At 43.5% G+C, this 14,803-nt stretch overlaps 1 protein-coding gene across 1 annotated transcript; it reads left to right on the forward strand.

Moving 5' to 3' along the window:
- The first annotated feature begins 288 nt into the window (after window positions 1-288).
- Window positions 289-14,038, forward strand: LOC122923797 (gastrula zinc finger protein XlCGF26.1-like). Its single transcript, XM_044274642.1, has 2 exons — window positions 289-345; window positions 12,212-14,038. The coding sequence occupies exon 2, from the start codon at window positions 12,244-12,246 to the stop codon at window positions 13,849-13,851; it is 1,608 nt and encodes a 535-aa protein (XP_044130577.1). The 5' UTR covers window positions 289-345; window positions 12,212-12,243; the 3' UTR covers window positions 13,852-14,038.
- Window positions 14,039-14,803: the final 765 nt, after the last annotated feature.

Consider the following 14,803-nt stretch of genomic DNA (forward strand, 5'->3'; position numbering starts at 1 on the left):
CTCCAGGAGGAGAAATCCCCCCGAGAGATGTCCCCGTCCTCTGTATTCCCAGGACTGTCCAGAGGAGAAGCTCCCAGAGAACCATCAGGTAGATGGAGCTGAGCCCTATACACATCTGTATAGGGGGGTCCTGCAGTCATAGAGGGGTCATAGATGGTGGGGGTCTCTTATGTGGATCTGTTAGATTTCCCACCTGTCTGCTGTATTGTCCTGAATTGTTACAGATGACAAATCAGGGGGAAGATGTGACTGATATTAAAGTGGAGGATGAAGAAGAGCGGATGATGGGCGATCCCCCGTGTAAGAGTGAGGTGGAGGAGGACATTCCAGTCCATGTGACCACAGGTATGGAATCATGAATGGAGGAAGGGAGTTGGGAGGTTTCTTCAGGTGAGGCTCCACCTTAGAGCTGCAGTAAAGGAGCACTCCGGGCAGTGACCCAGCTTTGAGTCTTGAAATAGCAGGCTAATGGTTTTATACTAGTAAAGGCACCGGAGACCTGTAATAATGGCTGTTATACCTCAGGTAGGTGTCATCAGATGCCGGGTGTTATAGAGGACATTACTTCTACACTATAAAGGCTGGAGACATGTAGTAATGGCTGTTATACCTCAGGTAGGTGACATCAGATGCCGGGTGTTATAGGTGACATTACTACTACACTATAAAGGCTGGAGACATGTAGTAATGGCTGTTATACCTCAGGTAGATTACATCAGATGCCGGGTGTTATAGATGACATTACTTCTACACTATAAAGGCTGGAGACATGTAGTAATGGCTGTTATACCTCAGGTAGGTGACATCAGATGCCGGGTGTTATAGATGACATTACTACTACACTATAAAGGCTGGAGACATGTAGTAATGGCTGTTATACCTCAGGTAGGTGACATCAGATGCCGGGTGTTATAGGTGACATTACTACTACACTATAAAGGCTGGAGACATGTAGTAATGGCTGTTATACCTCAGGTAGGTGACATCAGATGCCGGGTGTTATAGATGACATTACTACTACACTATAAAGGCTGGAGACATGTAGTAATGGCTGTTATACCTCAGGTAGGTGACATCAGATGCCGGGTGTTATAGATAACATTACTGCTACACTATAAAGACTGGAGACATGTAGTAATGGCTGTTATACCTCAGGTAGGTGTCATCAGATGCCGGGTGTTATAGATGACATTACTACTACACTATACAGGCTGGAGACATGTAGTAATGGCTGTTATACCTCAGGTAGGTGACATCAGATGCCGGGTGTTATAGATGACATTACTACTACACTATAAAGGCTGCAGACATGTAGTAATGGCTGTTATACCTCAGGTAGGTGACATCAGATGCCGGGTGTTATAGATGACATTGTACTTATTTTGAGCTGAAAATCTTTTTTTTTTTCAGTATTAAAAATATGGAGTCCTTTTCTCTGTACAGAGCTGAGATGCTCTACTGGCAGGATATGAGTTTTCTCTCTGCTCCGTCAGGCAGCGAGGTGACGGGCTCCTTATCTCTGACATTATAGACACTCATTATAGATCAGTTCTTATCTTACTGATGGCCTCTAAGGCCTGTATTACACCAACAGATTATCTGACAGATTTTCTGACCAACTATTGGTCTCATTGGACAGATATTGGTCAGATAATCTGTTGGTGTAATACAGGCCTTAGTAATTTAGAGATCAGGATTATTAGATGACCAGCACAAGTACCAGTCACACAGCTAGAAAAACAATTAACCCTTTGTGACAGAACGGCTCAATATTTTTACTAAAGACCAATTGAAAAAATGATTTTTAGCCCCAAATGAGTAAAATGCAATCATAAAATAATGTTCCCCATAGATAGTCTTTAAATGTATTTTATTGGTATTTTATGTGATCGACCAACACAAAGTACAAGTCTGTGTGAGGTTTCTCTGCAGAAGCGTCTGTGAACAGCAGTTTTTAAGTTTTGTCACAGACAAGACTGAATCCTTCCATTGTAGCTCTGGCTGGATGTTTAGGGTTGTTGTCCTGCTGGAATGTGAACCCCCACACCAGTCTGAAGTCTTCTGCAGCCTCTACCAGGTTTTTGTCCATGATTGCCCTGTATTTAGCTCCTTTCATCTTCCCATCAACTCTGACCAGCTTTCCTGTCCCTGCTGAAAAGAAGCCCCCCCCACAGTATGATGCTGCCACCATGTTTCACGGTGGGTATGGTGGGTTCAGGGTGCTGTGCAGTGGTAGTTTTTGTCCCACACAGCATTTTGCATTTGTGCCAAAAAGTTCCACTTTGGTCTCCTCTGACCAGAGCACCTTCTTCCAAGTGTTTGCTGTGTCCCCTACATGCATTGTGGCTTTCTTCTTGCCACTCTTCCATAAAGGGCAGATTGGTGGAGTACACAACTAATAGGTGTGCTGTGGGCAGATTTTCCCACCTGAGCTGTGGATTTCTGCAGTGTGACCATGGTCCTCCTGGCTGCTTCTCTAATTGGTGCTCTTCTTGCCTCGTCTGTCAGTTAAGGTGGACAATCATGTATTGCTAGATTTGCAGTTGTGCCATACTCCTTCCATTTTCGGATAATGGATTGACCAGTGCTCCGTGAGATGTTCAGAGCTTTGTATATTTTTTATAACCTAACCCTGCTTTACACTACTTCACAACTTTATTCCTGACCTGTCTGGCGTGTTCCTTGGTTTTCATGATGCTGTTTGACCCCTGATGTTCTCTAACAAACCTCAGAGGCCTTCACAGAAGAGCTGGAGTTATACTGAGAAGACATTACACACAGGTGGACTCTATTACTAATTAGGTGACTTCTGAAGGCAAAGGTCACACTGGATTTTATTTAGGGGGATCAGAGTACAGGGGCCTGAATACAAATGCATGCCATACCTTTCAGATATTTATTTATTAAACATTTTGAAACCATGTCTCATCTTCTTCTCACTTCACACAGACTTGTGCTTTGTTGGTCGATCACATAAACCCCAATAAAATACATCTAAGTTTGTGAGTGTAATGTGAAGAAATGTGGAAAAGTTCACGGGGTATGAATACGTTTTATGGCACTGTATAAGACCTACATTCCGAATACTGCGCCTTCTTTATGAAAGACCCCAGCCAGCCTACATCGCTTCATGGAATGTTCGCTACGCCTTGCCTCCAGGATGTATGAGGAGAGGGCTGAGCGAGCTGAAGTTTAAAGGGGAGTTATACCCTGTGGTTTATATACTTCATGGGTTACCTGAAATGCTTTTATTTTGTTGTAGAGCTAAGACCAAGAGGATAGAGTGTTCCTCAATAAACCTGCGCCCGCATGGCTTACACCATTGTATAAGCAGTGAGTGGGTAAGGTTATGGGGGAAGAATCCCCATCTCTCAGTGAGAACATTAGACGTGATTAGGATGGAAGTATCTACTTCTTTTAAAGCTTTTGAGAATCTTCCACATTATCTGGGAAGTTAGCATCTTCTATTACTGTATCCGACTCTGCCTCCTCTGATGAGGAACTCCACTTCCTCTTCTGACTATGAACTGTTCTTCAGAAGACAAGGGCGGTCTGGTAACTTAAAGTGGCCCTGGAAAAAAACTAAAAGTGGCCCCATGTTGTAGGCAGGTCCGAATTAACAGAAGACGGGGCAACACAAGTAGGCAGGATCAACAATACCATAGTGCAAAACACCATCCCAGCAGAACCAAATAACACAATGTAGCACAATATACTGCCCCAAAAGATGTCCCTCTGTGGTGGCCATCAATAGCTATCTGTCCTCCTCCTCCAGTCATCTATGGAGCAGGGGGCTTAGGAGGTGAGGTGCGGGTCATGTGCGGTCGCTGGCTGGGTACCCGAGTACCTGATTCTCACAGCATTAGTTACTGTTGAGACCTTATTAGGTACCCGGTCAGCAGCAGAGAGGAGAACTTGAGTGGCCCCCTGGGGCATCCGCCCACCAGGAAATTTCCCTGTAGGGTCTATGGCTAATCTGCCCCTGGACAGGGATACTCTGATGATAACTGAGGGATTTTTTTGTAGGAGCCAGTCAAACTTAAAAACAAAAGTCTAATCAACAAAGACGCAGGATCACCGGGCCTGAGAAAAAGGGGCACTCTGATTTTTCCCCCAGGCTTGTGAAAACATTTTGGCAAGCTGTTAGATGAGGAGCATAGTAAAGGAGGGTTACCACCTTCAGTCCCGGCCCCGGAAAAATTCAAAATCTCCGATTTACTTGCAAATTGAGGAAGAGCTTCTGCAGTAAACAAGGAGAAACCTCAGGGAGATAAATCCGTACCTGGCGTGTAAGGAAATTCAGGATGGAGTCCATCCAATCCGCAATCAAGTATCGTTTCAAGGACTGTGTGATGGGCACAATAGTTATGAAAGATGCTTAGTATCACGTGCCGATTCTTCATTTTCAATATCGTGCCCTAATATTCGGAGTCTGCCAAGCCCCCAGAGTGTTCGCGGGGAGACCCGTGTAGCCCTTTGACTAGACCACCATAATAAGGCATATTGGCGGTCATTGGGTTAAAGAGGTTTTCAGGTTTAAGGTTTCCTCCGCTCCAGATAAACAGCATGGGATGCAATTAAGGCTTTTGTTGGGGGTTTGGGTTAAAGGGGTTCTCCAGGCTTTTACTATAAATATCAGATCAGCGGTGGTCCGACGCTTGGCACCCTCGCCGATCAGCTGTATGAAGGGAAGGCGCGTGCACTGCCCACATGCCATCTCCCTTCCTGGTCACCGCTGCTGCTGTCTATGGCAAAGCTCTCCTGTGAGCGGCGTCACATCTTCTGTACTTTAAGGGTTTCTACCACTTGAATATCACATATTTGGTGTTCAGACACTAGCGATTCGCTAGTGTCTGTTCTTGCCTACAAGCTAATTATCACATTAATCCGGGCTGCCGATACCTCAAAAAAAGCACTTATATCTTTATGCAAATGAGCCTCTAGGTGCTATGCAGGCGTTTTTCTAAGCACCTAGAGGCTCCGTCTACCTTGCATTTTGCCGCCCTGCGCCTCGCTCCAGCACGCCCATCTCTCACTGTAATCGATCCTCCCCCTGCTTCAGCCTTCCGAAATCCCGCGCCTGCGCCGTCCGTCGCGGCATTCGGAGGCATTCGGCGCAGGCGCAGTCAATGTCTGACCGCTTGCTGCTGGGCTTCGTCTGTCCCACGGAGCTCTGTGACGTCATCGGCGCAGGCGCAGTTGAAATGTCTGAGCAGGGAGCGGTCAGACATTGACTGCGCCTGCGCCGAATGCCTCCGAATGCCGCGACGGACGGCGCAGGCGCGGGATTTCGGAAGGCTGAAGCAGGGGGAGGATCGATTACAGTGAGAGATGGGCGTGCTGGAGCGAGGCGCAGGGCGGCAAAATGCAAGGTAGACGGAGCCTCTAGGTGCTTAGAAAAACGCCTGCATAGCACCTAGAGGCTCATTTGCATAAAGATATAAGTGCTTTTTTTGAGGTATCGGCAGCCCGGATTAATGTGATAATTAGCTTGTAGGCAAGAACAGACACTAGCGAATCGCTAGTGTCTGAACACCAAATATGAGATATTCAAGTGGTAGAAACCCTTTTATTTCACACCATCTACACGGATCCATCTTCAATATCTTTTCTTACGCGTTTCGATCATAACGTCTTAGTCACAGCCGGGGTTACACTAATAAATGCCATCTTTACATAATGTCCAGTCTGAGACTCCCAGCATGCACCTCTCACTATGGGGGGAGCGCCGGCCCCTGTGGTTACCAAACCTGAGCATGATTTTTGCGGGATGAGATGACGGTTCTATTGGCACTATTTTGGGGTGCGTGTGACTTTTTGATCGCTTGCTATTACACTTTTTGTGTTGTAAGGTGACAAAAAATAGTTTATTTAGCACAGTTTTTATTTTTAATTTTTTACGGTGTTTATCTGAGGGGTTTGGTGATGTGATATGTTTATAGAGCCGGTCTATATGGACGCGGCGATACAGAATATGTATACTTTTTTTATTTATGTAAGTTTTACACAATAATATCATTTTTTAAACAAAAAAAATGATGTTTTGGTGTCTCCATATTCTGAGTCATAGTTCTTTTTATTTTTTGGGCGATTGTCTCAGGTAGGGGCTTATTTTTTGCGGGATGAGGTGACGGTTAGATTGGTACTATTTTGGTGGGCAAACGCCTTTTTGATCGCTGGCTGTTGTACTTTTTGTGATGTAAGGTGACAAAAAATGGTTTATTTAGCACAGTTTTTATTTTTTACGGTGTTCATCTGAGGGGTTAGGTGATGTGATATATATTTATAGAGCTGGTCGATACGGACGCGGCGATACCTAATATGTATATTTTTTCACTTTATTTGGGGAAAATGCCGTTTTTGTTTACTTTTTACTTAAAACTTTTAATTTTGGGGGGGAAAACTTTATTTTTTTAAACTTTTTTTTAACTTTATTTTTTTGTCCCACTTTGGGACTTCAACTTTTGGGGGTCTAATCCTTTACAATGCATTCCAATACTTCTGTATTAGAATGCATTGGCTGTATGAGTAATACTGTGTATTACTCATACAGCTTCCGGCCTGTGAGATCCAGGGGGCTGGATCTCACAGGCTCGTCACCGGAAGGCAGCGTGATACCTTCCATGCCATCGGGTCCCCCCCACAGCCGCATGGGGACACGATGGCACCGCCACACGCCACCACCGCAATAGATAAAAGCCGCAAACCGCAGGTCTGAATTGCGGCAATCTCCGACATGAGGAGTCACGGGACCCCTCCGGGCATTTAGCCGAAGTGCCTGCTCAATGATTTGAGCAGGCACCGGCGGTGCTCAGAAATACACAGGGCGTACAGGTAAAGCCGACAGTCTGCGGGTAAAGCCGACAGTCTGCAGTTAGAGCCGACAGTCTGCAGTTAGAGCCGACAGTCTGCAGTTAGAGCCGACAGTCTGCAGGTAGAGCCGACAGTCTGCAGGTAGAGCCGACAGTCTGCAGGTAGAGCCGACAGTCTGCAGGTAGAGCTGACAGTCTGCAGGTAAAGCTGACAGTCTGCAGGTAAAGCTGACAGTCTGCGGGTAAAGCACGTCTTGTTTGTTTCATTTCAAATCCATTGTGGTGGTGTTAAGAGCCAAAAATGTTAGAAATGTGTCCATGTCCCAATATTTATGGACCTGACTGTATATACAGTGGATATAAAAAGTCTACACGCCCCTGTTAAAATGTCAGGTTTCTGTGATGTAAAAAAATGAGGCAAAGATAAATCATTTCAGAACTTTTTCCACCTTTAATGTGACCTATAAACTGTACAAGTCAACTGAAAAACAAACTGAAGTCTTTTAGGTGGAGGGAAGAAAAAATATAAAAATAAAATAATGTGGTGCATAAGTCTGCACACCCTAACCTAATATTTTGTTGAAGCCCCTTTTGATGTTATTCCAGCACTCAGTCTTTTTTGGGGATGAGTCTATCAGCACTGGCACATTGTGACTCTTCTTTGCAGAGACCCCTCCAAATCTGTCAGATTGCGAGGGCATCTCCTGGGCACTGCCCTCTTCAGATCACCCCACAGATTGCGAGGGCATCTCCTGGGCACAGCCCTCTTCAGATCACCCCACAGATTGCAAGGGCATCTCCTGGGCACTGCCCTCTTCAGATCACCCCACAGATTGCGAGGGCATCTCCTGGGCACTGCCCTCTTCAGATCACCCCACAGATTGCGAGGGCATCTCCTGGGCACTGCCCTCTTCAGATCACCCCACAGATTGCGAGGGCATCTCCTGGGCACTGCCCTCTTCAGATCACCCCACAGATTGCGAGGGCATCTCCTGGGCACTGCCCTCTTCAGATCACCCCACAGATTGCGAGGGCATCTCCTGGGCACTGCCCTCTTCAGATCACCCCACAGATTGCGAGGGCCTCTCCTGGGCACAGCCCTCTTCAGATCACCCCACAGATTGCGAGGGCATCTCCTGGGCACAGCCCTCTTCAGATCACCCCACAGATGGCGAGGGCATCTCCTGGGCACAGCCCTCTTCAGATCACCCCACAGATTGCGAGGGCATTTCCTGGGCACAGCCCTCTTCACATCACCCCACAGATTGCGAGGGCATCTCCTGAGCACAGCCCTCTTCACATCACCCCACAGATTGCGAGGGCATCTCCTGGGCACTGCCCTCTTCACATCACCCCACAGATTGTCAATCGGATTCAGGTCTGGGCTCTGGCTGGGCCATACCAAAATTGTAATCTTCTTCTGGTGAAGCCATTCCTTTGTTGATTTGGATCTATGCTTTGGGTGGTTGTCATGCTGAAAGATGAAGTTCCTCTTCGTGTTCAGCTTTCTAGCAGAAGCCTGAAGGTTTTGGGCCAATATTGACTGGTATTTGGAACTGGTTATAATTCCCTCTAGCTTAACTAAGGCCCCAGTTCCAGCTGAAGAAGAGCAGCCCCTTGGCATGATGCTGCCACCACCATGCTTCACTGTGGGGATGGGGTTCTTCTGGTGATACGGCAGTGTTGTTTTTGCGCCAAACATATCTTTTGGAATTATGGTCAAAAAGTTCCACCTTGGTTTCATCAGGCCATAACACCTTTTCCCACATGATTATGGGAGACTTCAGATGTGTTTTTGCAGAATGTAGCCTGGTTTGGATGTTTTACTTGGTAAGAAAAGGCTTTCGTCTTGCCGCTCTACCCCATAGCCCAGACATATGAAGAATACGGGAGATTGTTGTCACATGGACCACACAGCCAGGACTTGCCAGATATTCCTGCAGCTCCTGTAATGTTGCTGTCGGCCTCTTGGTCGCCTCCCAGACCAGTTTTCTTCTTGTCTTTTCATCAGTTTTGGAGGGACGTCCAGTTCTTGGTAATGTCACTGTTGTGCCATATTTTCTCCTCTTGATGATGACGGTCTCCACTGTGTTCCATGGTAGATCTAATGCCTTGGAATTCTTTTGTCCCCTTCTCCTGACTGATACCTTCTAACAATGAGATCCCTCTGATGCTTTGGATGCTCTCTATGGTCCATGGCTTCTGCTGTGGGATGCGACTAAGAACATTTCAGGAAAGACCAACGAGAGCAGCTGAACTTTATTTGGGGTTAATCAGAGGCCCTTTACATGACGGCCGGTGTCTGCTGACTGCCTATCTAACAGGATTCTGAATGTGATTGCTTAAATCTGAACACAGCTACATCCCCAGTTATAAGAGGGTGCGCAAACTTATGCAACCACATTATTTTAGTTTGTTTGTTTTTTTTCTTCCCTCCACCCAAAAGATTTTAGTTTGTTTTTCCATTGAGTTGTACAGTTTATAGGTCACATTAAAGGGGGAAAAAGTTCTTAAATGTTTTATCTTTCTCATTTTTTTTACAGCACAGAAACATTTTAACAGGGGTGTGTAGACTTTTTTATATCCACTGTATGTATATACACATCCAAATATACACATATATATATATATATATATATATATATATATATATACAGTACAGACCAAAAGTTTGGACACACCTTCTCATTCAAAGAGTTTTCTTTATTTTCATGACTATGAAGGCATCAAAACTATGAATTATCACATGTGGAATTATATACATAACAAAAGTGTGAAACAACTGAAAATATGTCATATTCTAGGTTCTTCACAGTAGCCACCTTTTGCTTTGATTACTGCTTTGCACACTCTTGGCATTCTCTTGATGAGCTTCAAGAGGTAGTCACCTGAAATGGTCTTCCAACAGTCTTGAAGGAGTTCCCAGAGATGCTTAGCACTTGTTGGCCCTTTTGCCTTCACTCTGCGGTCCAGCTCACCCCAAACCATCTCGATTGGGTTCAGGTCCGGTGACTGTGGAGGCCAGGTCATCTGGCGCAGCACCCCATCACTCTCCTTCATGGTCAAATAGCCCTTACTTTCAAAGTTTTCCCTAATTTTTCGGACTGACTGACCTTCATTTCTTAAAGTAATGATGGCCACTCGTTTTTCTTTACTTAGCTGCTTTTTTCTTGCCATAATACAAATTCTAACAGTCTATTCAGTAGGACTATCAGCTGTGTGTCCACCTGACTTCTCCACAACGCAACTGATGGTCCCAACCCCATTTATAAGGCAAGAAATCCCACTTATTACACCTGACAGGGCACACCTGTGAAGTGAAGACCATTTCAGGTGACTACCTCTGGAAGCTCATCAAGAGAATGCCAAGAGTGTGCAAAGCAGTAATCACAGCAAAAGGTGGCTACTTTGAAGAACCTAGAATATGACATATTTTCAGTTGTTTCACACTTGTTTGTTATGTATATAATTCCACATGTGATAATTCATAGTTTTGATGCCTTCAGTGTGAATCTACAATTGTCATAGTCATGAAAATAAAGAAAACTCTTTGAATGAGAAGATGTGTCCAAACTTTTGGTCTCTACTGTACATATTCAGATGTGTGCAATATAGGGGTGTATATATATATATATATATATATATATATATATATCCACAGACCTGGGCCCATACTGGCCATAATACAGGGCCAATATATACATGTATATAGACATATATACATACATATATATATATTTAAATATCGCCCTTCCCTCTGCAGATAACAGCCCCCTATTGCTAATAGTGATGAGTGAAAGCTGCAGATCCTAGATCCGAAGTCGATTTCCTTTAACCTTCGGATTAATGCTGTACAGAGATCCCTCTCCTTACAGCATTAAAATGTACGGCCTCCGAGGAGGAGAAGTCTCGCAAGAGTTCATGGAATAACTGCGACATTTGAAGTGGAAAACGACTTTAAAACTTGGATCCAAACTCTGCTTCAGATGCGAGGTAGCAGTCAGAACCATAGGAGCACAGTGTAATTGTACTAGACTCCACTGCATACCTGCCCCAACATGAGCCCTCGCACAGCTCCGTGCACATAATAGAATCATAAATAAGGGTACGAATATGCTGATGCAAAGAAAAAGTTGTTTTTTTTTCCACAACATTTTTCAGTTTTTTCCCATTATTAAAACACAAGAAAAACTATACACATTTGATATCATTATAATGGTAGTGACCCGGTGAATGGAAGTAACAGGTCAGTTTTACCTCATAGGAAATGCTGTAAAAATATAAGCCATAAAACTTTGTCGGAATTTTTATTTTTTTTATAAATACACCCTATTTGGAATTTATTTCCCCGCTTCTTACTACATTGTATGCAACCGTAAATGGTGCCATTAAAAAGTACAACTTGTCCCGTAACAAAAAAAAGCTTGCATACGGCCATGTGAATGGGAAGATAAGAGTTAAGGCTTTGGGAAGGCTGGGAGTGAAAAATGAAAATGAATTTTTTTTTTAAATTGTCTGAACATTAAAAGGTTAATGTCTCAGGATTTGGTGGGGGGGAATCACTGAGTGCAGACCAGAATCTGGGACGTCACTGAAACATGTTAGCTTATGTTCTGATTAGCTTTTTTTTCCGCCCTGACTTCGGAACACATTCTGTGTGATACTCCAGGCTGATCGATCGTCTAGTAGATGATTTATCCGCACACTGTAGCAAGAAAAAAGTGACCTCCTTCCTCCTGTTACAATTTCCTTGCGCAAATTCGCTCCATTGATTTAGGCCTCATGCACACGATCGTTGTTTGGGTCCGCATCCAAGCCGCTGTTTTGGCGGCTCGGATGCGGACCCATTCACTTCAATGGGGCCACAAAAGATGTGGACAGCAAAAAAATATAACATGTCCTATTCTTGCAAATTGCGGAAGGCAACACTTGCGGCTTCTGTTGTTTGCGGATCGCAAAAAATGGAACGGTCGTGTGCATGAGGCCTTAGGCTAAATCTGCAAGCAGATCCTCAACATGCAAACTGTAGAAACTCAGGAGACGTTTAAGAGTCGGCCTTAAATTTCTACAGCAAATACATAGCAGAGAAGGGAAGGATGTATTCCTCACATTCCTGATGGATCCACCTCTGACTTTTGCACAAAAAATGTATTTTATATTGTATGTGTCTCTCCAGCCTAAGGCCAGATTCACATCAGCTTATTACGGACATATTATCCATCTGTATTGTGCACATGTGTCCCGACCACAGGTTCAGCTGACATCAACTCACAGCATCATAGATACATGTGCACGTAACATAGATGGACATGTCTGTTACATGTGAATCCAGCCTCATTGGAATGTGATAAATTTATCAAAAAGTTTTAATAATAGATCATAAAATCTTTTCTTAACAGAAAATCCCTGTGAGAAGCCTGAAGGAAACATCATGTTATCTCTAGATTATAAAGAAGATGAAGACACCAGGCAGCGCTCTTCAGGAGAAAACTTCATTACCTGTAATGTACATCCAGGACTTCACAGTGCAGAGCCATCAAATAATTCCCCCAAGAATGAGGAACTTTCTAATGACCAATCACAGATTATTAACCCAAGTCCAAATCTATCATATAATCATCCTAACCATGAGGAATCTTCTGACCAATCACTGATTATTACTCCAAATCTAAGGCAGAAACGGGGTAAAAGGTTTAATTGTGAGGAACGTGGAAAACAGTTCAGATATAAGTCAGAGCTTTCTATACACAAAAGTTACACAGGAGATAAGCCATATTCATGTTCAGAATGTGGGAAATGTTTTCCATATAAATCATTGCTTTTAAGACATGAGAAAATTCACACAGAAGAGAAGCCGTATTCATGTTCAGAATGTGAAAAAAGCTTTAACCAGAAATCAGGCCTTGACAGACATAAGAGAATCCACACAGGAGAGAAGCCATATTCTTGTTCGGAGTGTAGGAAATGTTTTACCAAGAAATCAAGTCTTGAATATCATAAGAGAATTCACACAGGAGAGAAGCCATATTCATGTTCAGAATGTGGGAAGTGTGTTATCAATAAATCAAGTCTTGATCAACATAAGAGAATTCACACAAAAGAGAAGCCATATTCCTGTTCAGAATGTGGGAAATGCTTTAACCACAAATCAAGCCTTGATCAACACAAAAGACTTCACACAGGAGAGAAGCCATATTCTTGTTCAGAATGTGAGAAATGCTTTCGCCACAAATCAAGCTTTGATCAACATAAGAGAATACACACAGGAGAGAAGCCATTTTCATGTTCAGAATGTGGGAAATGTTTCATAGAAAAAAGATGTCTTACTACACATCTGAGAATTCACACAGGAGAGAGACCATTTTTATGTTCAGAATGTGGGAAATGCTTTGTTAGGAAATCAAGTTTTCATCAGCATAAGAGAATTCACATAGAAGAGAAGCCATATTCATGTTCAGAGTGTGGTAAATGTTTTACATATAAATCATATCTGGTTGCACATCAGAAAATTCACACAGGAGAGAAGCCATATTCATGTTCAGAGTGTGGTAAATGTTTTACATATAAATCATGTCTGGTTGCACATCAGAAAATTCACACAGGAGAGAAGCCATATTCATGTTCAGAATGTGAGAAAAGTTTCACAGACAAAATAGGTCTTACTACACATCAGAGAAGTCACACAGGAGAGAAACCATTTTCATGTTCAGAATGCGGGAACTGCTTTACCAAGAAAACACATCTTAATCTACATAAGAGAATTCACACAGGAGAGAAGCCATATTCATGTTCAGAGTGTGGTAAATGTTTTGCAGGTCAATCAGGTCTGGTTGTACATCTGAGAATTCACACAGGAGAGAAGCCATATTCATGTTCAGAATGTGGGAGATGCTTTTCCCAGAAATCAAGCCTTGTTAAACATAAAAGAATTCACACAGGAGAGAAGCCATTTTCATGTTCAGAATGCGGGAACTGCTTTACCAAGAAATTAAGTCTTGATCTACATAAGATAATCCACACAGGGGAGAAGACATGTTGATGTTTTATTTAAGAATAATGTTTTACAAAGAAATTAGTCTTTCAAACTTGCAGACTTAAGTGTTTTTTTTTACCAGTGACTTGTGAATATGACTTCTGTTGCTTATTTGGATACAATATTGGCACAATGAGGTAAAATGAACACACGTTTCTTTTATTTCTTTTTACTTCATTCCAATATAAAATGGTATATCATGAGGGACGCTGAGAAAGACATCGTTCACACCTCACATGACCCCTCACTCATGTGTGCAGTTAGAGAAGGTGGGATTTTCATAATATTATTAACAAACAAAAAATCCCGCAGGAGGTTACCACGCTAATTTTTGATAAACAGAAAATATTTAAATGGTCTCTTAGACCTGAAGCGTGTGTCTGCAACCTCTCTGATAATATAACTTAAACTAAATCTAATAATAATTCTTTATTGAAATCCTTAGATTACACAAATGTATAATGTACACTTAGGGACAAACATTTAAAACTATCAGGTCTGGGTAGATTCCAGGGTGAATGAATCTGCTGCTGATGCGTGTTTCACATGTGCATTCATATCCTCCCCATTGGGGGAAGGGGACCGCACTCTGATACTTTAATGATAGGTATGTTTGAATCTACCCTTCCTGCCTAAAAGCTATAGACCTGCTTCCCTACATGTTTCGCCGAGCTATTCGGCTTCTTCAGGGGAAAACAGCACAGGTACTGAAAATTGGGGGCGGGGCCAGGGCATTTAAAACTTCCGGATTGCTTAGCGATCGTTTTGGACCAGTCAAAACCCTTACCTAACTAGGTATGTGTACACGTCACCCGGAAGGACCTTCCTATTGGACCGGGCTCTGCTCTCATGGTCCGTGGCGGCCAGAGGGCATCATCGGGGTGCGTCGCGCATGCGCCATACCGGGATATGCAGCCGTGCCTCCTTAGGACTTCATCCGTGCGGGCGCTTGCGCCGT

Source organism: Bufo gargarizans, unplaced genomic scaffold, assembly GCF_014858855.1.
Source record: "Bufo gargarizans isolate SCDJY-AF-19 unplaced genomic scaffold, ASM1485885v1 original_scaffold_1922_pilon, whole genome shotgun sequence".
Taxonomy (NCBI): Eukaryota; Metazoa; Chordata; class Amphibia; order Anura; family Bufonidae; genus Bufo; species Bufo gargarizans.